This window comes from Tenrec ecaudatus, chromosome 3 (assembly GCF_050624435.1).
Source record: "Tenrec ecaudatus isolate mTenEca1 chromosome 3, mTenEca1.hap1, whole genome shotgun sequence".
Taxonomy (NCBI): domain Eukaryota; kingdom Metazoa; phylum Chordata; class Mammalia; order Afrosoricida; family Tenrecidae; genus Tenrec; species Tenrec ecaudatus.
The window spans coordinates 114,996,608-115,023,526 of NC_134532.1; the positions used below are offsets into that span (position 1 = coordinate 114,996,608).

The following is a 26,919-nucleotide window of genomic DNA, read 5'->3' on the forward strand; positions in this document are numbered from 1 at the left end:
ACTATTCTATGGCTCCCATCACCCACTTTTTTTTTGTCCATCCCCCAGGGAGGTGGTTATATGTAGATTCCTGTAATCCGTTCCCCCTTTCTACCCCACCCTCCCTCCAACCTCCTGGTATAGCCACTCTCACCACTGGTCCTGAAGGGATCATCTGTCCTGGATTCCCAGTGTTTCCAGCTCCTAGATGTACCAGTGCACATCCTCTGGTCTAGCCAGATTTGTAAGGTAGAATTGATATCATGATGGTGGGTGGGGAAGCATTTAGGAACTAGAGAAAAGTTATATGTTTCATCTGTGCTACACTGCACCCTGACTGACTTGTCTCCTCCCTGTAGCCATTCCATAAGGAGATGTCCAGTTGCCTGTAGATGAACTTTGGGTCCCCATTCCGCACTCCCCTCATTCACCATGATACGATTTTTTGTTCTTTGATATCTGATAGCTCATCCCTTCTACACCTCGTGGTCACACAGGCTGGTGTGCTTCTTCCATGTGGGCTTTGTTACTTCTGAGATAGATGGCCACTTGTTTATCTTCAAGCCTTTAAGCCCCCAGAAGATATATCTTTTGGTAGCCCGGACACCATCAGCTTTCTTCACCACATTTGCTTATGCACCCACTTTGTCTTCAGCGATCGTGTCATGAAGGTGAGCATCATGGAATGCCAGTTGAGTAGAACAAAGTATTCTTGCATTGAGGGAGTGTTTGAGTGGAGGCCCAATGTCCATCTGTTACTTCAATACTAAACCTATAAATATATGCACATAGATCTATTTCCTGAACCTCATATATAAATATATTTACATATGTACATGCCTTTATTTAGACCTCTATAAGTGCCCTTTGCCTCCTAGATCTTTCCTTTATTTCCTTTTATTTCCTCTTGTCCCACTTTCATGCTCAGCCTTCATTTGGGTTTCGGTATTTCCTCTCAGTTACATTGCCCTTGATCATGCCCTACCAGCCCTCTTACACCCTCCTCACCACCGATTTGGGTAACTTGTTATTCTCTTGTCCCTGGGTTTGTTAACACCACTTCCTTTTCCCCCACCCCACCCCTTCTGCCATGTCCCCCCAGAACTGTCGGTCCCACTGTTTTCTCTTCCAGATTCTTCATCCAGCCTATCTTATTTAGACAGACCTGTGGAGATAACATGCACAAAAACAAGACAAAGCAAAACCAAGCAACAATAGAAAACAAAACAATAACAACAGCAAAAACCAATGAGAAAAAAAATATCACAACAAAGAAAAGCTTGTATTAGTTCAAGGACTGTTTGTTGGTCTTTAGGAGTGTTTTCCAGTCAAGTTGGATGGGGTGCCAAGCCCTGACCCCAAAGTCTATTTTTGGTATTCCCTGGGGACTTCGTTCCTCTGTTTCCTTTGCTGTTCTGTTGCACACCCTTAGTGTTTTGACTCGGTGTGAAAGGATCAGATCTGGCCGAATTCCCACACTGTGTCTCCAGTGTTGTCCCCTCTAGGGCTATGGATCAGTGAGGGATGTCGTGTCTCATAGTGGAGCCGGCCATAAGGTCTTCTCTGTGGATTGGCTGCTCTGAGAGGGAATATTGTCCTCAAGGCTTGGTGGGCCAACGTGTGCTCCACTTTCCCTTCATTTGCTTCCGTGTGCTTTGATCAGACATGTCTCTCTCCCTGAGCTACAGGTTCAGTGCTGTCCTCTGAAATAAATTCAGAGGGGGGAAAGCAGGTGTTCATGTAGTTAGTTAGGATGGTCATCTCTCCAATGCACTCTATTTAGTAACCACTTTCCTCCCATCCTTATACTCTGGATGAGGGGAATCACTGGAGGTTTATTTCCTATGGAGTTCCCACAAATGTAACTTGGGCTCCCACTGTCATCCATAGCCTTCTGCAAATCGGATTCTATACTCTGACACTATCCCCTCCTTCAACTTCGCATTATGTGATTTATAATCTTTTGGTGCCTGATGCTGGTGTGCTTCTTCCATGTGGACTTAGTTAACATCTCATTTAGAGGGATACTTTTTGGGATACAAGCCTTTAAGACCCCAGACACTATTTTATCTGATAGCCACACACCATCTAAATTTTCCACCACATTTTGCTCTGTAGCACCATATCTTCTGTGCCCCTTTCCTGAGGGTGAGCATAGAGCAAGGTCATGATGTAAGAACTAACTGTTGTTAATTGAGTATATTTCTGTCTAAGAAAATTTAAATTATCTCAAATATTAATGGACAGATTTTCTTCCACTGTGTTGGTGATGTCAAATTGATAGTATCATAGAGATTTTTAGTATACATTTGACTATGCTGATTACTATGCTATTACACAAATAAATAAAATCATGTTTTAAAATGTGTTTAAAACTCTGGTTTTTTTAGACTGTATTATGTAAACAGTACATGGCATTGTGAAATCTGACCTCTGTGTAGTCATGGAAGCAGCCAGCTGTGAAGTTGGCAAACATCATGAGTAACAGATAAAGGCATGTTTAATTGAATAAGTAGGCCTTCCAGGCCTGCTGGCTATGCCCCAAATCTAAATTAATTTGGAAATAATAAAAAATATATTAGAATGCTTTAGTAACTGCAGGAATTCTACCTAGGAATAACACAAAAACCTAAATCCCTTCGTTTCTTTAAATCTTAGTTTCTTCATCTTCAACAAAAATTGTAATTCTAATACTTGTCTTCAAGAGTCCCTGTAAGAATTCAATGGGCTAAGTAAAAATAGACAATTTCTGTCATCTGATAGACTCTCACTGTTGATTTCCCTTCTCTTCTCCATGGGTTCTTCACTCTATGAGTGAGCTGTAAATGCATAACTCATACCATTTCAACAATAATGTCTACTTAATGCTAATTTACTTTCTCCCCATACATGTGCAAGCCCTCATTTCTGGAAGAAAAATAGAGAAATTCACCCTTAGTCATTTAAAGTATCTGATATATAATTAAACATTTCTTGTCTGAGTGAGTTATTTGTTAGACTGCTAACTACAAGTCAGCAGTTCAAATCCACTAGCTGTTCTATAGGAGATAGAAATAAAACAAAAATCCACAGCCTCAGAAACAAACAAGGATAGTGGGTTTTTCCATAGGGTTACTCTGAGATGGAATCAACCCAATGGAAGTCAGTTTGGTTTGGGGATTTTTTTATTTTCTTTTATTTTTTTGGTTAATTGATATTGTTAGAAACGAGGAAGAGAAAAACTAATCAAAGCTAAGTTCCATCTTAGTCAACTTGTATACTTATACTGTCTGTGATTTCCCCACGTTTCTTTGACTAATGCCATGTGCAGCAGTATTGAGCCTGGTTGCCCGATCAGTAAAGCACTGGGCTGCCAGTGAAAAGGTGGTCCACATCCTCCAGCCTCTCCATAAGAAAATATGAGTTGCCCTACTTCTGCAAAGATTTACAAATTTGAAAAGTCTATGGGGGCAGTTCTGCTTTGTCTTCCATGATCACCGTGAGTTGGAATAAACTCCACAGTACCGGATGTAGGTTTTGAAAAAGTAACAGTACCATCAAAAGCTACAAACAGTAAACTGGAGTTATAATGCCTGTTAACCTGCAGTGTGCAGATGAAACAGCCTTCTTACTGCAAGCAGGTGAGAATATGAAGTACCTGCAGGTGAAGATTGAGAATTGTAGTATGGAATAAAACTCAATGTAAATCTTCACAAATTAATCAGTAGGTCACATCATGATAAATGGAAAACATTGAATTTGTAAAGAATTTCATGTTGCTTGGATCCATAATCATTGCTTTTGAAAGCAGCAGTTGGGAGGTCATGAATTGGGTAAATCTGATGCATAAAGGCTCTTTAACATGTTATAAAGCAAAATTGTCACTGTGAGGATCTAAGGTGCACCTGACCCAAGCCATGATATTTTCAATTGGGAAAGCTAGAGATTGAGTAAGAAAGGCTGTAAAAGAATCTATTTGAATTATGGTGTTGGTGAAGGATATTGAGAGTCAAATAAACTGCCAAAAGAGCAAACAAATCTGTCTTGGAAGAAGTACAGCTAGAATGCTCCTTAATGGCAAGCCTGGTGAGACTTCATCTCAAATACTTTGGACATGTTGTCAGGAGACACGAGCCCATGGAGAAGGGCATCCTGTGTGATAAAGTAGAGGGGCAAAGAAAAGAATGGCCTTAGATGAGATGGGCTGACACAGTGGCTGAAACAATGGGCTCAAACATAAGGACAAACAGGAGGATGGTGCCGAACCGGCAACACTTCTCTCTGTTTCTCTCTGCTATCTATGGGTTGCTGTGTTTCAGAGCCAACTTGACGGCACTTAACAATAAATGTGTTTTACCTCTACATCCAAGAAGCTTACGTTTTATATCTAATAAACTAAAGGAATATTTTTGTGAAAAAATTTCCCCATTTTAATCAAGTAGATGAGGGATCTTCAAACAATCCATGGAAAATAGAAGCATTATGGCCTTTTGAAACCCTCTCATTGACTAGCTCTCCTCTGAAACCTCACTTCCAGCTTCCTACACATCAGTCAAGGAATTACAAAAGGAAAGGTGAAATGCTAAGCTTCAAATTTGATTAAGCATATTTTTAAAAACGTCTTTATTTCATAGAACTGAAACATTTTGTACATTTATTAGAAGTCGTAGCAAATCAGAATTTGCAGCTTTTGCCTGCTAATTTCCATAGTCTAATATTGTGGAAAAGTGAAAAGTTCATTAGAGTAGTTCATAGATTCTAAACTAAGAAGCTTTGTTGCATTTCCAAATGTGTGAATGATGTTTTGAAAGACACTGTGTTAGCCTGGGTTGACTAGAGAAACAAATCCAGAGACACTCATACATGTATAAGAGAGAGCTTTATATTAAAGAGCATCATATATCCTCATGTATCAGCCTAGTTTTTTCAGCACATTTTTATGCAGTTTTTGCGGTAAAATTAGGTGCCTTGGCTTATATTCGGGTCGGCTTATACTCTAGTATATGCAATAGTTTATTGAGAAACCATCCCTGCCCAGTCCAGATCAAGTCCATAAGTCTGATATTAGACCATAAATCTCTCTTCGCACTCACACATCCACATGCAGTGATGCAGAATATATATATATGTATATATATACATATGTCTGTAAGTAATAATATCTAACACCCACTATCATTCCAGTTTTCAATACGATTAAAATTTTCATTTCTTGATCATTCATAGTTTAAAATTAATTCTGATGGTAAGCATATTATTTTTGGATATGTGCATTTAGGAAAGACTGTGGTTTTCACATAAACATAGCATGTCTGATTCTATATATATGCTATTTTTTTGTTCCGTCTAGAAATTGACATTGAACGCTGTGTGCGGGAATCCGTCGGCCTGTTCTGTTGGACGCCGACCAGTGCCACTTACAGACAGCACGCACAGCCTCCCAAGCCGCCACCTGACAGTGGGGCCCGAAGCTCCGCACCGTACTTCCCCACTGACCACCCAGAGCCACCAAAGACAGAGCTGGTATGTAGTTGTCAACTTTGTTTACAAACTGCAAAATAAGATGGACGTTAAATTTAATATATTAGTGTATTATTATTGCTAGTTAGTCATGTTCTCATTTATGCCATTTTAAATGGTTATTTCAAGCATGCAAATATGTGTATTCTTGCAAGTTTTTCAGAAGACCTTTATATCTATTTGGTATATAATTTGGGAAATTTTACTGACATGCTTATCCAAATATCAAGGCACTTTTTTGTGTATTTGTTTATATAGTAGGAATGTGCACTTATTTACTGTAAGTTGAAAAAAGAAATAGCATTTTGCAAAACTATGCAGTACAAGTCTTAAAACATTGTCATTCTCAGCGCACGGAATAGCTTTATGCTTCATGTTGGCCAAGCTTCCCATTGTGATACTTGATATCATAAAACTTTCTAATGTTACCGCAGAGTCTTCATTGCTTCCCTGAGATTGTATTCGATTAATAGGAGAGGAGGTTTTGAGATTCCTTAGTAAATGTAGTAAGATAAATTTTTTTTAATTGTTTTATTGGGGGCTCGTACAACTCTTATCACAATCCATACATACATCCATTGTGTCAAGCACTTTTTTACATTAGTTTCCCTCATCATTCTCAAAACATTAAGTAAGATATATTTTAACTTTGAAAAATAAATAGATTAGTAATAATAAAATTTTTACATATTTTATTAGTTATATGTGAAAGTTAAAAATGAGATTTCTGCAGTTAGATATTTTTGCAGTAATATTTTTTATATTCACAATTTTCAAGCATAGTAATTTTTGTACTTTTTAATATTTGAAAATATTTGAATGCATGTGTTTTCATATTTTTCATTACTAGGAGATATAAATTATTAAAGAAACTTATACATGTTGCTATGCTATAACTAAATACAAAGAAAGTTTAAGAATCCTATTCTCTACCTCCAGAAATCTAGATTGTTAAGGGAAAACATACATATGGATAAATATAGGAAGACTTACATGATGTTTCCAAAACATACTAACAAGGAAAAAATAAGAATCTACCGTAGAAAAGAAATACTTGTTTTACGGTTGCCCAAAAGTAGAATAGGCTTCCTAGGAGAAAGTTCTCAAATACTAGAAATATTACACTGGGTATATTATTACTATGGATTTGGGAGTGAAAATCATGCTTTAAATTTTAAATTGAACACTTCTAAATGAAAACTTATTTAATAGTCTTTGTCTTCGAAATTACTGAATTTCATGATATCCTCTCCATTATAGAAATGCATGAATTTCTCTCTTTAAAGCAGAGATAGTGTTAGCAGATAAAAAGCTTTAAGTTATTGTTTTTATTATTATTTTATTTTATTGGGGCTCTTGCAGTTCTTATCTCAATCCATACATATATCCATTTTGTCAAACACATCTGTACATATGTTACATCATCTTTTTCAAAACATTTTCTTTCTACTTAAGCCCCTGGCATTAACTCCTCATTCTTCCCCTTCACCCCCCACTCTTCCTCCCCCATGCCCCCTTGATAATTTCTAAATCCTTCTTTTTTTTTTTCATGTCTTACACCAACTGCTATCGCATGGCATATAATGAAAAGGGAAAGTAAATAAGCATGAAAATCTCTAATATGAGATATAATATTAATAATTATCGAATATTTAATGTATATCTGAAAATGTCTTTAAAATTTAAAATATAACTGGTATTTAATCTTTTAAGAACCTCTAAGGAAAGTATAATATAATATAAGGAAAGTATATTATAAATAATAACTATTTTATAATGTGGTCATGAAACTAAAATCTAGAAAGGTACTAATCAGTTAATCAGCTAGGGAACAATAAAATCAAATTTAAAGCCAGATTTTTACAATATCACAGCATGTGCTCTATTTTGTTAATTGATATATATTTGATTGAGACATACCATACATTTAACCTTAATACTTAACATATATGTACATATCTAATACTTAATATATGTACATGAAAGGGTTTCTATCCCTTTCATAACATTTCCTTATAAATCAATATATTTGCATATAATATAAATATATTATAAATTACTATATTTGCATATAAACATGCCTTTAGCTATACCTCTATAAATAGCTTTGCCTCCTAGTTCTTTCTTCTATTTCCTTTCAACTTCCTCCTATCCCACTGTCATGCTCACCCTCCATTCAGCTCTCAGTAATTCCTGTTGAATACATTGCACTTGATCAAACCATACCAGGTTTATGTCCCCTCCTCACCATCAATTTTAGATCTCTTGTTCCTTCATCCCTGAATTTGTTGGCTCCCCACTCCCCCTCTCCGCCCCCTCCTCTCCCATGTCCCCCCTGGACCGCTGGTCCTGTTATTTTTCTCCTCAGGATTGTTTGTCCTGCCTATCTTACATAGATAGACATAGGATAAAAGAAAAGGGGAAAAAAAGATAGTTTCAGGTCTGTCTACTGACCCTTATGAGTGTTTTCAAATTGGGCCTGATGAGGTGTCCCTGTCCCCAGAGCCAGAAGTCTATTTTTAGGATTTCTCAGGGACTTGGTTACTTTGCACCCCTTGCTGCCCTGTTGCACTCCCTTAGCGTCATCCCTACCCCCACCCCGCTGTGCATGAGACAGGCCAGACACTGAAAGAATTTTTTATCAGCTTCTTTTTTAGCCCCCAACGCTTTTCACTCTTTCGGGCAGCTGGTATCCCCGTCTCAGAATGTTGAACATTTACTGCTAATTGCTTTCAAGAACTGCGGGGGCGGGCTGTTTATACTGAGTTAGGCCCCACAAAAATAGGCCTGTAAGTGAAGCTTTTAGGGAACTAGGGTCAAATCATCACATTTCTCTGAAATGATGCTTTCAGTATTCCAAACCCATACTGGAGGCCCCTAGTGGCACAGAGGGGAAAAAAGAGGGCCTGATGCAAAGGGCTTAAGTGGAGAGCAAATGCTTTGAGAATGATTGGGGCAGGGAATGTGCAGATGTGCTTTATACAATTGATGTATGTGTATGTGTGGATTGTGATAAGAGTTGTATGAGCCCCTAATAAAATGTTTTTTAAAAAAAAGAAAGAAAATGCCAGCTGTTGAATAAACAAGATGTTTCCAGGGAGAAAGGTGGGGCGGTGTGTTTCTGAAAAGATGTAAAGGCTTGGAAAGCAGAGGACGCGGCTCTCCTCTGTCCTGTAAGGCCTCTGTGGGTCAGAAATGACTCAATGGCAGTGAGTTTAGGTTTGGGTGTGTTAAACCTATTCAGTCCCTTCTAACAGCTGCTGGATTGCTGGTTGGGAGGCTGTTGGGTTTCAAGGTAGCACAGAACCGAGGAGAGGCGGGATACAGTGCAAGACCAAATGCCGCAAAGCTAAATGTTGTTATCAAAGGTCCTTTCTTTTATGAAGATTGTTGCAAACTTTTCTTTCATTTCAAAAGTCCTGGAAAGTTGATTTTGACCATTTGTGTTTTCATTTCTGTTTGTTTTTATAGAAGGCAGTTTTGAGGAAATTCATATTCTACAATTTCCTTTACGATAACTTACATGCTGTGCTCTTCACTCACTACCTTTTCACTCTTGAGGAGAGCAAAACAGTTGGGAGGTGGTTGATTTTAAAAAGATAGAAAGGTTTCTCGCTTTGAGGGTACCCAATGAATGGAAGGTCAAGACTGTCATATATTTGCTATTTTATACTTTCTTCACTTTTTTATGACATCTCAGTCGAGCATGCATAGTTCTGTCTTTGTAATTGTTATTGAAAGTCTTGCCCTATCTCTAGTCCTCAGTATTTGCATAGATAATGTTCAGTCACTTGAACTTTTGATCTGTAGAGGTCAACAACCATATATTTTAGTTTAAAAAGCTTCCCTAGAAATGTATGCTTGCCTTTTCTGAATAGTTTGCATAATTCCATAACCTTTGCCAAGTTAATGATGGTACCATGAAGATTACCTTCATGGGGATGGTTTTCAGCAGGTCCCAGTAAAAGGATAATGTCGCCTCTAACGTAACCAAACCGAAGAAGCCGCCCTCGTGCTATCGAGGACGTGCTGCCTCCTCCCTCTATGGACGGGCTCGATAAGCCCCTGTGGGGTTCTAAGACTGTAGCTCCTTTTAAACAGGTTGATTGACATAGTATTTAAGATGATACAATTCAGTAGGTCTGTAATTTTATATAGATTCTTTTCTCACACTATTTCAGCTCCAAATATTAGGTATCATTTAACTTAAAAAAATCATTTTAGATGTTGGAAATCATTCATTTTAAATATTGAATTTTGGTTTCTACCAGAGCAGTTTGAAAGTTGGAAATTTTACAAGTTTGTTTGTCAACTTAGTTTTTTAAGATTTACTATTATTTTTTTTATTCATTTATCTTTGGGAATTCATAATTTATCCTCATTTCCTAAAGATGTTTTCTTCTTATCAGTTATAAAATATTTTGTTTTTCTCATACTTAAGTCATAAAATTATCAAATCCACTTTCTGAGTATAGAGATTTCAGTGTGCACAAATGTGTCCTGAATGGAATCTTGCCTTGTAAATGTAGCAAAGGCAGTAGGGGGCAAAAATAACTACTCAGAGATGTACAAGAATTTAGCAATGACAGAACAAACCCTATGAGACTTCTGTATAGGCATAAAGGTTCAGTATAGGTTGTATAGGCAGCTATCATGTTATGGCCAAGTTCTGTTCCTTAGTTTGACTTACTTTGAATTTATGCTTAAATAAGACCAGTATGTATATCATGTCAGTCAGATGTGTTACTATATAGTGTTACTTCCTATCCAGAAAAACATTCCAGAAAACTTCTAGATACACTACAACATCTTTAACATAGTATACAGTATTAATAACAGCAATGTTTTTATGCGTGTCACAAAATAGCACCCATTGTTATTATGAAATAGTGCATATACCTAGACATTTTAATCTAAAAACTTTTATGTGGGATTGTATGGAAGACATTTGAAATCTAAAGCTTGTCTACATAGTATTGAGGAAAGTGTGTGTGGTGGGGTGGCAGGGTGTGCGATAAGGCAGAAAAGATAGAAGTTTCAAATTTGGGGGATGTTGGATCTCTTGATGGAAAACACAAAAGAAAAAAGATGAGTGGGAATTATTTTCATAGGTGGTGAAAATACATTTCTGATTAAATTAAATTTGGTATCCTGTTTTATGATTGCTCCTAAAATTTCAAATTAAATTATCCAAGACCCTGAGACCATTTACATCCCTGTAGATACCAGGGTAATATTTTGACACAGTAATAGCATTTCCCATTGCGGTTGCTAGGAAAATTCTGCTAGTGACAGTTTTTATTCCTTTATCACCTGGTATAATTCAGTACTGACACGAGACAGTTCCTGTAGCAGTGTATTTCTACCAGTAATTTTATGGACTAGAGTTTCTTCATGAAGAGTGATGGGCACAGACAGCTGGCTACTTCCAACTGGCTAATGAATACCTGGGGTCCCACACTGGGGTCTTCTTCATGCAACCTTTGCATTCAGGGGTCTCGGTTCTGTTCCACTGATCTCCCTCACATTTAAGAAGAAATGGATTCTGTCACAATTCCATAGAGAGAACAGCAGCAGCAACCATGGCTGTTATACACAAGATTTTGTGACTCTAACAAAATGGCAGTGCCTGAAAGACCTGCTAATTACTATAAACCATACCCTATAAAGTATATGTTTTATACAGGATATCTTATAAAACATGTAAGATTAATTTTAAAAGCTATGTTACATAAGATTAAAGAAACATATATGGATCTAATACTACAAATTCATTTCATTGAGCGGATTTGTTCCGTTATGGTTTTGTTTATTGTTTTGGGTTTTTTTTTAATCATTTAACTCACTGATACTGATGCTGGAACAGAGTTTAACAAAAAGATATGGGGTGAAAAAAGAAAAGGCAACTTTTATTTACAGTATTTTAACATGTGCTAGAGAATTTATTGTTAAAATTTCAGCCTTTCCCTTTTCCTTCAAATCAAAGTGGTCAACAAAGAAGACTTTCTATGCTAGTATTATTCCAAAATGTATCTATCTGAGTTATATATTATTGTTAATAAATCATACAGAAAGCAAGTGAAGCAGGCATGTAGCTTACCATGGGCCAACACAGGAGAACAAGTGTAAGGATGGTGCAGGACCAGGTGGTGTTTTGCTCTGTAGTACACGGGATCACCAGGAATTGAAACCAAGCCAATAGCACCTAACAACATCAATAAAGATTCTTCGAATGGTAGCAAAGCTTAAATTGTGAACTCCTGGTTTGCAGAAGGCTGTGGATGACAGGGGAAGCAAAACCTCCATTAGCAAGATCCACACATGCTCTAAGCCTCCAATGAGTGTCCTCTGATCGTCTTTGAAAGATGTGAACAGCACTGTCATCAGACGGGGAACATTGTAAAGTGGATTATGCCGGATGTGGTTAGGTTAAAATGTAATATCATTTCGTTTTTAAAAATAAAGGGGAAATGCATGTGGATCAAGCCTCTGACCATGGAGTAGGTTTGGAATAGACTTCCTGTCATGCAGAAGGCACTGGAAAGTGGATTGTTGCAGCTGCAGTTAGGTTAAAATTTAGCACCCTATCATTTGGGTCTCCTTATGATCCATTTGCGTTTGTTTGAGTTTTAATATTTTCTGCTTTCTTTCTGATTGAGGTTTTCATATTTTACTTTGATGTTGTTAATTTTGTTGTTGTTATTTTTTGTATACAAAATTTGGATAGATAACTCTATAGAGACAGTAACTAGATTAATGGTTCCAGTGGGGGTATGGCAGGAAAGGTTGTGGGGAAATGGATAGCTAATAATGATGAATACAAGAATGAAAAACTGTTCTAAAACTGATTGTGGTGATGATTGTACAACTCGTTTTTATGTGATTAAGCTATTAAATGATATGATATGTAAATTATATGCCAATAAAACTATTGACTTACAATCTTGCATACCCAAAAGTACATAGCAACTGTATGCTTGCTATGCATCAGAATTGACTTTTAGGCAGTGAAGAAAAAATAAGATACTGAGAGTCTATCTCAATGATCTTTGGCTTTATCATTTCCCATATCATTAATATAAAAATTTTACTTATTTCAAAAAAAGTTTGAAATATTTACAGCTCCACATATTATTAACTCATGCTCCATAAGACTTGTCTTCTATGGTCTGTAGCACATTAGAGTTAATGACGAGAGACAGGTGAGTATACTTCATCACACGATTTTAAATAGCCTTCTGTATGTGCAGCTGAGTCTTTGACTGTCTCTTCATTTGGGTCATCTTAATTATATTAAAATATAAATGGTTGGCTGGTGCGTATTAAGTGACCATTCCATTGGAAATTAATCATGGTAGTAACAGTTAATACCACAAGGACTTTGGAGATTTGACTTTCTTTGTCCTTGGCACAGCTTAAGGATAGACAGTGAATGATATCTAGACTTGCCTTCGCAGGGATGCACTGAAGGTTCCATCTAGAGAGTATTATGGTCACTAAACCACTAGCTAAATTATAACGGAAGAAATGGAGGTAATCTTCCAGGTAACAAGGAAAATCCAAGTTTTATGTATCAGGAAGAGGGCAGTGGTGAGAGAGTTAGGTACTAATATGAACAGGCTAACTAGTATGAATAAAGGCTGGTGGGGGGAAGGGGTTGCCATAGAGTCAGCCCCAAGCTCCTGGTGACCCTGTGCACACTGAATGAAATGCTGCTGGTCCTCAGCCATCTCTAATCGCTTGTGGGTTAGATCGCAGGGTTTTCATTAGCGGATTTTCTAAAGTAGAACACAAGGCCTTTCTGCCTAGTGTTTGAAACCTGCTTAGCATCAAAACAGCACATAAACCTGGCAGACAGGTGATAGCTGCATATGAGATGCATGGTTCAGGCATTGCCCCTGGGTTTCCCCAGGCAAGAATTCTACCACGGAACCAGCAAAGTCTCACAAGTTAAAGACTACACGTTTGAAAATTTAGAATTTTAGGTAAAAATATCAGTTCCGTGAACTAAAGGACTGCGGCACTTTAGTCCCCAGCTGACTCTATACCTGAAAACCAGATTCCTGTGGAACTGAAACGTGACCCTACTAGACTGTAGCCCTATTATGGAAGTGAGCGTACTTCCTTTGGGGTAAACTGAGGAAGAGAGCCGCTCCTGTTCAACTGTTTCCTCTTGTTTGCCTTATATGAAATTCTGGTTTTATTTTGAAAATTATTTTTAGGAGCTCATAGAACCTTAAACACAAGAAACCAAACATTGTCCTGCTGGTCCTGCTTTTGGCCCATAATCAGACTAGTGTCCTTCACTTAATATTACTTCATCCTCCTCTGCTCATGCTTAGACCAATTTAACTGGTATGAAATATTTCCCAGCTACTGGTCTTTAATATGTATAATTTTTATTAATCTAAATCTACTTTTAAATGACCTTCCCATGCTTCATAAATCATATTTTACTGAGTCTCACCTTTAGAATAATTGCCAAATCTCTCTAAATAGATTCTCTAAATTGATCCCCTTTCATACATGTGTCCTGGGAGCAAAGCAAGAGTTGTAGGTCCTGTTAGCAGTTGGAACCCCCTCATAGAGAAAGTCAGTGAACTTGAACTCGAGCAGACATCACAATACCATCTATTCCTGCACCTTCAGTTTGTACACGAGAGAAGGAAAGCCCAAGGAAATGAAAGATCTCTAAGGTGATAGTGTCTATAAAAGAGATAATGACTTTCCTTACAGAAATTTTGCTTACACACATTTTTTAAGAGCACATCTGTGAAAATTTTAGCATAAAATCCCTAATCACTGAAAAAAAAATCCAGCCTCTCCTCTTCCTTGTGTTTCATATTCATGTACATTATCTCTCTTCTATTTGAGGAAACATTCTCTGTAGTATGAGCTATATTATGCCGCTTCCAGAGCATGACAGTTTTATTTCAAACTCCATTTCAGACACTATATTTCTAAATCTTCTGTCCTATTTCCTCTAAATATGAGAGGAAGAAATGAAAACACTACATGCCACTGAAACAATTTATTGCCTTAAATATATGCATAGAAATACCTTGGTAAATAGATGAGGTTTTAAAAGTTAGCTTTCCTTTGTTTAAATTCCTTTGAGTCTGATAGCAAATGGCTGCCTATGCTAAAATGTGTCCCTTTCTCTTAGTCTTGTCTTTCCAACCAAACTGTAAGCTCTGTGAGATAGAAATAGTATTTTATCTCTATCAAAATATCTAGTACAGGCTTGGTCATTCAATATTTGTTAATGGATGATTTATTTAATATGCATTCGATAATAAAATTTGCTTGCTGAAAATGAGAAGGACTTGAATCAAGGGTTACAGCCTTCACTATGGATTACAATTCAATATCTAGAAAACCAGAATCCTCACTAGACCAGTAGGTAACATCATGGCAAAGAGAGAAAAGACTGCAGTTGTCAGTGATTCCATCTTGCTTGGATTCACAATCAATGCTCATGGAAGCAGCAGTCAAGAGATCAAATGATGAATTCCTTTGGGTAAATCTGCTTCAATAGACCTCTTTAAATTATTGAAAAGTAGGAATGTTACTTTGAAGGTTAAGATGTGTCTGCCCCAAGCCATAGTATTTTCATTGCTTCATGTGTATGTGAAAAAGGAAAACTGAAATTTTTATATATTTGAAGTATGGTACTGGTAAAGAATATTAAAAGTACCAACCAAAAGAACAAGCTAATCTTTCTTGTAAGAAATACAGTCAGAATGATCCTTAGAGGCAAGGGTGATAACACTGGTCTTCCATACTTTGAACATGTTGTCAGGAGAGGCCAAGCTCTGGGGAAGGACATCATACTTGCTAAAGTGGAGGGCCACGGAAAGGAGGAAGACCCTGAACAAGCTGGATTGACACAGTGCCTGCAATAGTGGGTTTAGGCAGAGAAACAATTGTGAGGATGGCCAGGAAATATTTTGTTCCATTGTAGGTAGGGTAACGATGAGTTGGAACCGACTCAATGGGACCTAACAACAACATGTAGGGAACCTTAGACCCTCAGGAAGAGCCTGGGGGTGCAGTGAACTACATATTTATCTATGAACCAGATCAGGGATTGAGCCCCCACCGGGAGAAAGATGAGGCTGTCTATTCTCATATCGGAAATCTTCCGCGGCAGCTTTATTTTGAGGAGCCCTGGTGGCAGAGTGGATTATATGTTGGGCTACTACCTTCAAGGTGAGCAGCTTGAGACCGCCAGAGCCTCCTTATGAGAAAGTTAAGGCTTTCTACTCTCGTAAAGAGTTACAGTCTTATAAACTGACAGGTTTCTATTAGTTGGAATCAACTTGGTGGTGGTGAGTTTTGTTTTCTTTTGTTCTTTTAATTAAAACTCCATTATCTCAATTTAGTGACCACAAACCAAAATGGTCTCTTCAGCATCCTGTTAAATGCATTTACATATCAAACATTATGAGCACTTTCTCTGGACAGGACCCTATTGCACTTACTATAGGAGACACAAAATAAATATAAGGAATATATATAATCTGTGACTTCATCAGTATGTTTGTATCAGTCCTATATTATCTCACCTAGAGAAAAATCTTTGAACATCATTTATGTAATTTGTATTCAAGTAAAAACAGTGCTTTTATTATGCTGAAACCTGCATTATTAAACATGTCCTTAGCCTCTTGAGAGGAGCCCTAGTGATGTAGGAGATTACATGTTAGGCCACTAACCACAAGGTTAGTAGTTTGAACCCATCAGAAGCTCAAAGGTAGAAAAGTGAGGTTTCTGCTCCTGTCAAGATTCACAGCCTCTGAAACTCTCAGCGGTAAGTTCAACGTTGTCCTATAAGGTCTCTGTGACTCAGAGTTTATTTGACGGCAGTGAATTTGGTTTGGGTTTGGTCTCTGGTGGCACAGGGGTTAAGGCAATTGGCCACTAAACAAAAGGTTGCTGGTTCAGACCTACCAGTGCTATGCTTGAGAACAATGTGGTACGGCAGCCGACCTTCATAAAGATTTACGATCCTGGGAACCCTATGGAGCAGTTCTACTGGGCCCTAGATGATTACTATGAGTTGGAATCTGGCAATGGGCCTGGTGGGACTTTTAGTCCCTTGAAAGAGATCCTCTACCTCATAAACATGGCTCAATTCTGATTTAGGGCAGCCCAGTGAACAAATTTATAGCAACCCAACGGGCAAAACAACTGTGGGTTGCCAAGATTGTAACTCTTCATGAGCAGCTGGCAGTTTCAAACTGCTGACCTTATAGCTCGCAGCCCAGTGTGTAACACACTAAGCCACCGGGGCTCCATAAACGTGTCTGGTTTTGCTTAAGGTGCCTTCTGGTTCATGTTTCTGCTTTTCCGGAAGTGTGTCCTCTTCAGTTTTCTGGATGGTTGTTATTGTTCAGTAAGAAGTAAGTCTTTTTTTAAAGAAATTTATGTTCAAAATCTAGAAAGTATCTATAGAAAATATACAGAATGTGTACCATCTTCTGTGCTGCCATCCCATAACTGTTCTTAAATTATTAAGGAGATTTGTAATAAACATAATTTTCTATGTCGGTGAAAAGTTTAAAAACTGACTCAAAGAAAAAGTTTTATAGGCTTTCTGAGGTCATCCTGATATCAGAAGCTTCCAGAAACTATCAAATGTACCTCCATCTTTGAAAGTGGCACTGTTGGCCTCCTATATACACAGATACTGTAAATATATTTTGTAACTTTTCGTTTCCCAAATACTCCTTAGTTTCCTAAGTTTTATATTAAAATAATGTCTTGTGTACACATACACAAAATAGCATAATATGTGAAACTGCTTCCTTTCATAAGAAAGAGTGTTATTTTACTTTTAACTTTTAGTACACATGGACACAATGGGCAGTTTCTGAATACAGAATCATAATGCATTAGTTTAAAGGAAACAAAATTGTTAATAGTGAAAATTCAGTCATTTAGAAAGTAATCTACTCAATCATTTTCACTATATTATGTAAAACCAGGAAAGTATTTCTTCATTACTTAGTGAGCATAATGTAATTTACATTTTGTTTAGAAAGTTTGGGGGAAAATATTATTTTATGGAACCAATAGGACATTTTTTTGGATTTATCATATATTTTATGGAGAGAGGTGTATAAAACCATAGGTTTTTTCAAGTATTTCTTCATATAAATTGATCCTTAATAATGAAACAAGCCAGTGACTGCAAACATTTTTTATTTGCTTTTCCTTATTATCTATTTTTGTCTGCTTTTTGTGTGTCTTCTCTCTAACCATGAATATGTGAAATCCAGCCCTTACATCCTTCATAGGGGCCCAGCTGACAACCTACTTATGGAGAAGATGGCTATGAGTTATCACTTGTAAGGCTTTTTATGTTGTATTTCATATTTTTATGAGAGCCATCTTCTTAGCATTAGATTTAGAGTTCTGAAGTATTTAACAAAGTTATATAATAATACTGATTGAAAACAAATTAGATACTTTTATAGTTTTTTAATTAGTTTATACTTAAAGAAATCAAGACATTATTTTAAAAGCATTAAAGTGTAAAAGCCAATTAATTATATTAATTCATTGATAACCACTTTCATCATTTTATATTTCAGAGATATTCATCACCAAAGTAGTATCATACTGAATTTATAACGTTGCAGGGGGTTTTCCCCTTGATAAAACATTATAAACATTTCATCTATTGAGAATCCTTACAATAACCCAGTAAGGTTCAAATACCGATATTATAGTTATTTAGGAGTTTTTGTTGCAAGTCTCATAAATCAAGAAACTAGGCAGAGAAAAACATCTTTCCCAAAATTATATAGAGAAATTGGAGACATGTTAGATATGTAGGAGAAACAAGGAACAAAGAAGAACCTAGGATAATTTCCAATGTATTGGGTAATAAAGTTGACAATATTACCAGGATTCGTGTCAGAAAATATAAGAATAATATTCAGGCTTTAAGCTATGTGTTTTAATGGCTAAAATATCTTTATACTTATTTAGTATATTTGGTTCTTGGTCAGCTAAAAGTCTGTGTATATATAGGTATATTCCCATTTAAAATATGCCGTTTCAGTCTTACATGTCAGTATAAAGTCATTTTCCAGTAGCAGTGGACAGGGCAACATGCCTGGCTGCTTACCAGGTGTAGAGTTTTTATTGTGCCCGTGGATTTACATATCTAGATAGCCATTTCAGTAGGTCCACGCCACCGCAAAATTATTTTTGTTAGCACTGCTAAGTAAATTCTGATTCTAATTTGGCAATGAACTATGACCTTTTGGGGTTTTTTACTATTTTAGCCAAATCTCATGTATAAAATTCCAAGCATGGCCTGGTGTCCAGATCTGACAATATTTTTCATAATACTAATAAATAACAACAAAATTGATCATCTTATAATGAGCCTGGAAAGCAAAGTGTATTACAGATAACAGTGATAAGCCATTAGTTCCTTAGTTCTTGTCCTCAGTTGCAAAGATTATAAACAAGAAGCCTTTTGATTCAAATGAAAAAGCACATGTGATTTAGCCACAAACATAAAGATCACAAACCACGTTGGAGCCGTTTCTGCCTAGCAACAATTCGCCTTGCATTTCAATAGAGAATAAACCCAGAAGTTCCTGAAGATGACACGTGGTCCATATAACTCAAATCGATGGTGGCACCAACACCGGCAACAGGAAACAGGCGCAGGGCCTCCCAGAGAGCCACAGCTCTCGGTGACTTTAAGTCGCTGTCGCCTTGTGTCACACATATCCCCAATGCTTGCTTGATGAAATACCCCGATCGCCATGGGGTGTGCTCTCCCGCAATCTTGAGTAGGCTTTGCCGCCACCACAAAACCCAAAGGGATGTCTGCCATGTAACACCCTACCGCTCCCTGGTATCGACAGGTGTTTTCCGTACTTCAACCAAGACCAGATGTCAACACGTGGTCCCATACTGCTTGGCTCCAGGTTTTATCCACACTTTACACTCGGCATAGGTGCAACCGGAACTTCAATGTCCTAGAGAATTTCCAAATCAGGTACCCAAAGACACCAGCTTGTCCCCGGAAATGTTTGCGGGTCTGCCCCCACGCAGCTGAAGGATTTCGCAAGCTTCTCTAACATCAGGGTCTCCTCTTCCATTAAATGCCGCGTTTTCCCCTAGGCCGGAGTGCCAAATCCAAGTGCCTCATGCAGCAGAAAGGAAGTGGCCCACCTGCTGCTCCCTGACACCCCTAAGACTGGCCTCGGGAAGAAGAACTGTTAAGGGAGTTTTGCAGACATTTAGGTTTTGTTTGTTTGTTTGTTTTGACATCCTGAACTTAAGAATACATTGTATATCCAGACTTTTGGACAGAAATAATAAATTAATTGGAATTTCCAGCTTTTCTACAGTAATCCTAAATTCGTGTGTCTTTTTCATAAACAAAAATGTTCTGAGAATTTGAAAACCGAATCACAAGAAAGACGCCAATGTCTATGACACTAAATAAGCTAAGAGTTTCTCAGAAAAAGTTTGGGGTTTTCATCTTTAAATGAAAATCATAGAATGAATAGTAAAATAGCTTTTTAAACTTTCCAGTAAAAAGCTAGACTCAATGGTTTTAATATTGCATATAGTTTCTTCATAAAGCCAAGTAATACAATTATTCCTAAATCTAATTTACTATTTGCAGAAGAAATTGCATGCACCATATTAAAGTTCTTTACTAACATACACTTAGAAAGTTTGGCCTTTCTCAATGACTCTTCTCCTTCCTTTCTTATATTCCCTGTGGAAATACGTTTTCCATTGAGCAACTCTTCATAGATGATGCACTTGGTTGGAACCGATGCCAAGGTCAAGCCTTCCTGTAAATTAGCCAGTTCTTCGTAGAGAATTGTTGTTGTTAGGTGCCATTGAGTCAGCAACGGAACGAAACACTACCTGGCTCTGCATCATCATAATTGTTCTTTGGTTGGAGTCTATTGTTGGGACCACTGTGACTATCCATCTCCTCAAAGACCTCCCCCTTCTTCGCTGCCGCTCCATTTTACTGAGCATGATGTCCTGCTCAAGGACTGGTGTCTCTTGGCAACATGTCAAAATATGTAAGATGATATCTCGTTATCCTGGCCTCTAAGTATCTGCACTTCTCCCAAGACAGAAATATTTGTTCTTTGGCAGTCCATGGTACTTTCAGTACCCCTCACCAAAACCCTAGTTCAAATGCATCGATTTTTGTTCCATTTTCCTTACTCAGTGTCCAACTTTCACATGCATATGCGGTTTGGTGCAGCCGATGTACCTGATGGGATGCATCGTTTGATCTCTTTAAAGTATTCTCATCTAGAATACGTTGGTTAAACCCTCTTTTGGACCAGCCAGCACACTTTTTCCATATATATCCTCAGTTTGAAATGCCACATTCTTATATTCATCATTCAATAACTAAAAATAGAACTAGGGTAATCAAAACTTATTTCATTTATCTTGGGAAATGCATGACTTTCTGTGAAGCTGCAATAAATACCTACAGAGATTACAATATAATGAAAAGTGAAATGAAAGCATTGATTATGTTGCTTGCCAGTTTAAAAGCTCCTTAAATCTTTCTGAAGCACTTTTAATTTCACATGTGTAAGTACCTTATTCTAATATTAAAAAATTATATTCATAATGCCTATTTTTATTATGAGCCATAACTCAGAAAGCTTAGCTGTTTCCATTTCTGCATAAAAGTTAACGAAGTGAGAAGAATACATGCTCTACCACAGAAAATGTGGGGCAAGTCCAGGGAGCCCCAGGGAGGAGCGATGACATCAAACTGCACTTATGTTATTGTGGTTGTTGTTTTTTATCTGCCTAGCAATTCTAAATTGAAAGTCCAAAATGGAATTGAGAAAAGAGGGGGAAATAAATTAGATAAAAATTCTATCCAGTTTTGACAACTTGTTAAGCATACAAATAATGTTTCTCTTTTAAAATCTCAATATTTTAATCAAGTGAGTATTGAAAGTTCTTAAATTTCCAAATTACGACAAATAATTTTCTCTATATAATTGATGTAAAGCAACTAGATTAGTGCCCTATAAATTTATGATAAATTAGGTTGCGTTGTACATTGTGTTTTAGGGTGTGGTGGGGAAGGAATCTTTCTAATAACTAACATGGAAAATGATAAATAGCTGTCAATCAGAACATAACAGACACACATAGGCTGATGTGTTTGTTGATAGTCTTGAGTCTGATTGTACCTTTCATGAGATTTACTCTCTCAGCAAGCACCATGTGCTCCTTACTGCCTTAGAATTGAATGTTCGCTTTTCATCCATGGGAACATACATTATATTGAAACTAACACATAACCCATGGATTTGCAGTTGATTCCAACTCATTGGGATGTTGTAGGACAGAGGCAAACTGTGCCAAAAGATTTTCAAGGTAATTGGGTTTCAACCACATGACATTTCAGTTAGCGGCAGAGTGCTTTAACCACTGCATCACCATGACTCCTCTACCTTAAATATGTTATAAAAGTCTAGAGTACACATATTGGGTTATAATACAATTTCTCATACAACAATACTTGGAGAATAATGAAATGTGAGTAAAGCAACTTTTTGTTTGTTTTTTAAATGTTTTATTAGGGGCTCATACAACTCTTTTTTTAAATCATTTCATTGGGGGCTCTTACAGCTCATAACATTTCATACATCAATTGTTTCAAGCATATTTGTACATACAATTCCATCATTTTCTTTTTTTACATTTTATTAGGGGCTCATACAACTCCCATCACAATCCATACATATACATACATCAATTATATAAAGCACATCCGTACATTCTTTGCCCTAATCATTTTCAAAGCATCTGCTCTCCACTTGAGCCCTTTGCATCAGGTCCTCTTGTTTTTCCCCCTCCCTCCCTACTACCCCCTCCCTCATGAGCCCCTAATAATTTATAGATTGTTATTTTGTCATAGCTCATACAACTCTTATCACAATCCATACATACATCAGTTGTGTCAAGCACATTTGTACATTCATTGCCCTCATCATTCTCAAAACATTTGCTCTCCACTTAAGCCCCTAGCATCAGGTCCTCCTTTTTTCCCCTCCCTCCCCACTCCACCCTTCCTCATGAACCCTTGATAATTTATAAATTATTATTTTGTCATATCTTGCGCTGTCTGACATCTCCCTTCACCCACTTTTCTGTTGTCCATCCCCCAGGGAGAAGGTCACATGTAGATCCTTGCAATCAGGTCTCCCTTTCCAACCCACCCTCCCTCTATGGTCCCAGTATCGCCACTCATACCACTAATCCTGCAGGGATCATCCGCCCTGGATTCCCTGAGTTTCCAGTTCTTATCTGTACCAGTGTACATCCTCTGGTTCAGCCAGACTTGCAAGGTAGAATTCGGATCATGATAGTGGGGGGTGGGGGTTGGGAGGAAGCATTTAGGAACTAGAGGAAAGTTGTATTTTTCATCATTGCTACATCGCACCCTGATTCCTCCCCAAGACGTCTCTGCAAGGGGATCTCCAGTAGCCAACAAATGGGCTTTGGGTCTCACTTTGCACTCCCCCTCATTCACTGTGCTAATATTTTTTGTTTTGATGATGCCTGATACCTGATCCCTTCGACACCTTATGATTGCACCGGCTGGTGTGCTTCATCCATGTGGGCTTTGTTGCTTCTGAGCTAGATGGCCTCTTGTTTACCTTCAAGCCTTTAAGACCCTAGACGCTATATCTTCTGATAGCTGGGCACCATCAGCTTTCTTCACCACATTTGCTTATGCACCCATTGTCTTCAGCAATTGTGTCATGGAGGTGAGCACACAGTGATATGATTTTTTGTTCTTCGATTCCTGACAACTGATCCTTTCGGCACCTCATGATCACACAGGCTGGTGTGCTTCTTCCATGTGGGCTTTGTTGCTTCTGAGTCAGATGGCCGCTTGTTTACCTTCAAGCCTTTAAGCCCCCAGAAAATATATCTTTTGGTAGCCGGGCACCATCAGCTTTCTTCACCACATTTAGTTGTTCAGCCACTTTGTCTTCAGCGGTTGTGTCGGGAAGGTGAGCATCATCGAAAGCCAATTTAATAGAAGAAAGTATTCTTGCATTGAGGGAGTACTTGAGTGGAGGCTCAATGTCCCTCTGCTACCTTAATACTAACCTTATAAATATATGCACATAGATCTATTTCCCCATCCTCATATATAAATATATTTGCATATATACATGTCTTTATCTAGACCTCTATAAATGCCCTTTGCCTTCCAGCTCTTTCCTCTATTTCCTTTGACTTCCCTCCTGCCCCACTATCATGCTCAGTCCCCACCAGGGTTTCAGCAATTCCTCTTAGTTACATTACCCTTGATCATGCCCAACCAGGCCTCCCACACCCTCCTGACCACTGATTTGGATCGCTTGTTGTTCCCTTGTCCCTGGGTTTATTAACACCACTACCTTTCCTGCCACCTCCCCCTCTCTCATGTCCCCATGAAGCTATTGGTCCCATTGTTTTCTCCTCCAATTGTTCATCTAGCCTATCTTATTTAGACAGACTTGCGGAGATAATAACATGCACAAAAACAAGACAGAGCAAAACCAAGCAACAATATACAACGAAACAACAACAAACCAATGACAAAAACAAAACAAGAAAGAAAAGCTTGTAGTTAGTTCAAGGAGTGTTTGTTTACCTTTAGGAGTGTTTTCTAGTCCAGTCTGTTGGAGCACCATTCTCTGGCCCCAAAGTCCACCTCACGGCTCCATTCCCTTGCTGTTCTGTTGCACCCCCTTAGTGTTTTGTCTTGGTGTGGCGGGATCAGATTGGGTGCAATTCCCACACTGTCTCCAGTGTTGTCCCCTGTAGGGCTATGGGTCAGTGAGGGGCATCATGTCTCATCATGGGGCTGGCCATGTGGTCCTCTCTGTGGACTGGCTGTTCCAATTGGGATCATCATCCTCAAGGCCTGGTGGGCCAGGATGTTCTCCACTCTCTACTACTCCCTCTTCATCTGCACCCGTGTGCTCCCATCAGATATGTCCCTCTCCCAGAGCTGTAAATTCAATGGTGTCTTTTGAAATAAATTCTTCTGAGGGGAGGAATAGGTGTCCACTTAGTATTTGGGATTGGGGCGGGCCCCCAGACCTCTCCACTGGTTCCCTACTCCATGCCAGTATGAAAACAACTGTTTTTAAAGATTGAGTGCTGTCATCAAGAAAACTCTGCCTCAAAAAAAAAAAAAAGAAAGAAAACTCTGCCTCATCTCTCCCTAGTCAGAAGTTAGTGTGTCAAGAAATAAAATCAATGAACAAAAAAAAGATATAAAAGCAATGTTTAAGTGTCACTACTAGAGAAATAAGCCTCACTAATACAAAAAACAGTTGACTCTTCAAATGAGATACTAATGTTTCCCTCTTTCTCTTCCATGTGTTTCCCCCCTAATGATTTTACATTAAGTGGTAGTTTTCATATCAGATCATTTCCCATATGCTTATTGCTTACTGTCAAAACCCTAAAGACATTCTATACTGACTCTAGTTTGACTCTCTTCAATAATCTCAATATGTGTCTTGTTTTATTTTTTTCAGTCAAGAGAATCTATTTCCTTAAATGACCTAAAGTCGGAAGTATCACCCCGGATTTCAGCAGAGGACTTGATTGACTTGTGTGAGCTGACCGTGACAGGTCATTTCAAAACACCCCCCAAGAAAACAAAGTCCAGTAAACCAAAGATCCTGGTGGTTGACATCCGGAATAATGAAGAGTATCCTTTACACATGCTGGTTTCAAGGGAGGTTCTCCGTGATTTATATTGCTTCCTTTCATTTAAAGTATGTGTGGCAGAAAACAATCAGCATTGCTAGGATTCCTGTGTATTCAAATAGCTAAATAACTCTGACACTGGATTCCAGAATAGATTTGTATGAGGTTTCATAAGATAAACATTACATACCAGAGACCATAAAATGTTTTCCAAACAACCCCAGAATATGTGGATGTTATCTTGGTATTTGTGGTTCATTGGTGTATATTATTATTATTGAGGGCATTTGAATTGTTCCTACTGTAGATACAAGTTTTGGCAAAGATGTAGAGTAGATTCACTTCTAATCTACATCAGAGCCAGAGCTCAATAATGAGCTGGTATTTACTATACTTTTTAAAATGTTTGCTGCATTTTTTCACTAAGATTTTTACTAAACTCCTATATTTCTGTTGATTTTGTTTGATATTTAAGTATGAATCATTAGAAAATAGTAAGTGTTCATCTTTTCTCCTTATGTTTTCATTATTTGTCAGGTTCATATAAAGCATGCCTTCATTCTCTATATTCTAGACTATAGGTGAATGGTTTTCAAATTTTTTAACAGAGTAACCCTGTATTTAAATAATTTTTTCATTAGCCAGTATACATGCTTTATAAATTGCTTTTTTTAAAGTTTACATTTAAATAGGATTACTGGTGATGCTGCTATTGTTGCTAGTTGCTAGCCATGGAAATCCTATAAGAATAAAGCACTGAAAGTACCATGAACTGCCAAAAGAACAAACAGATCTGTCTTGGAAGAAAGAAGGAAGGCCAGACTGCATCCTAGAGGCAAGGATGGCTAGACTTCATGGCATGTGTTTTAGACATGCCGTTAGGTCCCTGGAAAAGGACATCTTGCTTGGTAAAGGAGCAGGACAACGAAAAGTAGACTTTTGATGGAATGGATTGATACAGTGGCTACATCGATGGATTGAAATATAGGAACAGTTTGAGAGGATGTTGCAGAACCAGGCATTGTTCCATTGTATTGTACATAGTGCCAATTAGTCAGAATCACTTGATGGTACCTAACCACAACAGCAATAAACACCCAGAGGGCATTACTCTCTACTATAAGCCTCAAAGTGAAGGCACTCAGCTACAGCTCAGTGGGTCAGCATGCCCAGCTCCCCCAGTTAGGTGCCAGAGGCACTGCACTCCCTCAGCCAGCCTCCCGACTGAAAGCACTCAGTTTTACTTGCTCTGTGGGCTCGAAGTCCACCCTTCCGTCTCACGCTCTGGCTGCTAGTTCTGCTGTGTGGCTGCTCCTCTGCCTCTCACTCCTTTGGTAACACAATTGTCTCCTGGATCAAGGAGGTTGGTGCTCAGAGCTCTTGAGGTCCAAAGGGAAGGCTCCATTCTTGGCTCTTCCCTCCTGCTTCTGAGAGGGCTGATTTCATACCCAATAGGATACAATCAAATCAATCCTGTTAGCAATCATGTATGGCTGATCATAATCCAATCAGTACTAACCCTACCTTCTTACCCAGACCCGTCAAGAAAACCACAGCCATCTGGTAGGAGTAACAAAGACTATGGCTAGAAGAGCCGTACATCGCAACTCCCCGAAGTAGCAATAATTCCAGTTGACAGGCCAGGGATCCCTGCTCTAGGAATTTCTCTGATGTATTTCAAGAGTT

General features: G+C 38.1%; 1 protein-coding gene across 3 annotated transcripts in view; it reads left to right on the plus strand.

Moving 5' to 3' along the window:
• The window catches only part of TBCK (TBC1 domain containing kinase), a 197,263-nt gene that overhangs the window by 128,842 nt on the left and 41,502 nt on the right, over positions 1–26,919 (plus strand). For all 3 annotated transcript variants that reach the window (XM_075543954.1, XM_075543957.1, XM_075543955.1), the window contains exons 23-24: positions 5,309–5,481; positions 25,059–25,234. In XM_075543954.1, the coding sequence (XP_075400069.1) occupies positions 5,309–5,481; positions 25,059–25,234 (349 nt within the window). The remainder of the gene's footprint in view (positions 1–5,308; positions 5,482–25,058; positions 25,235–26,919) is intronic.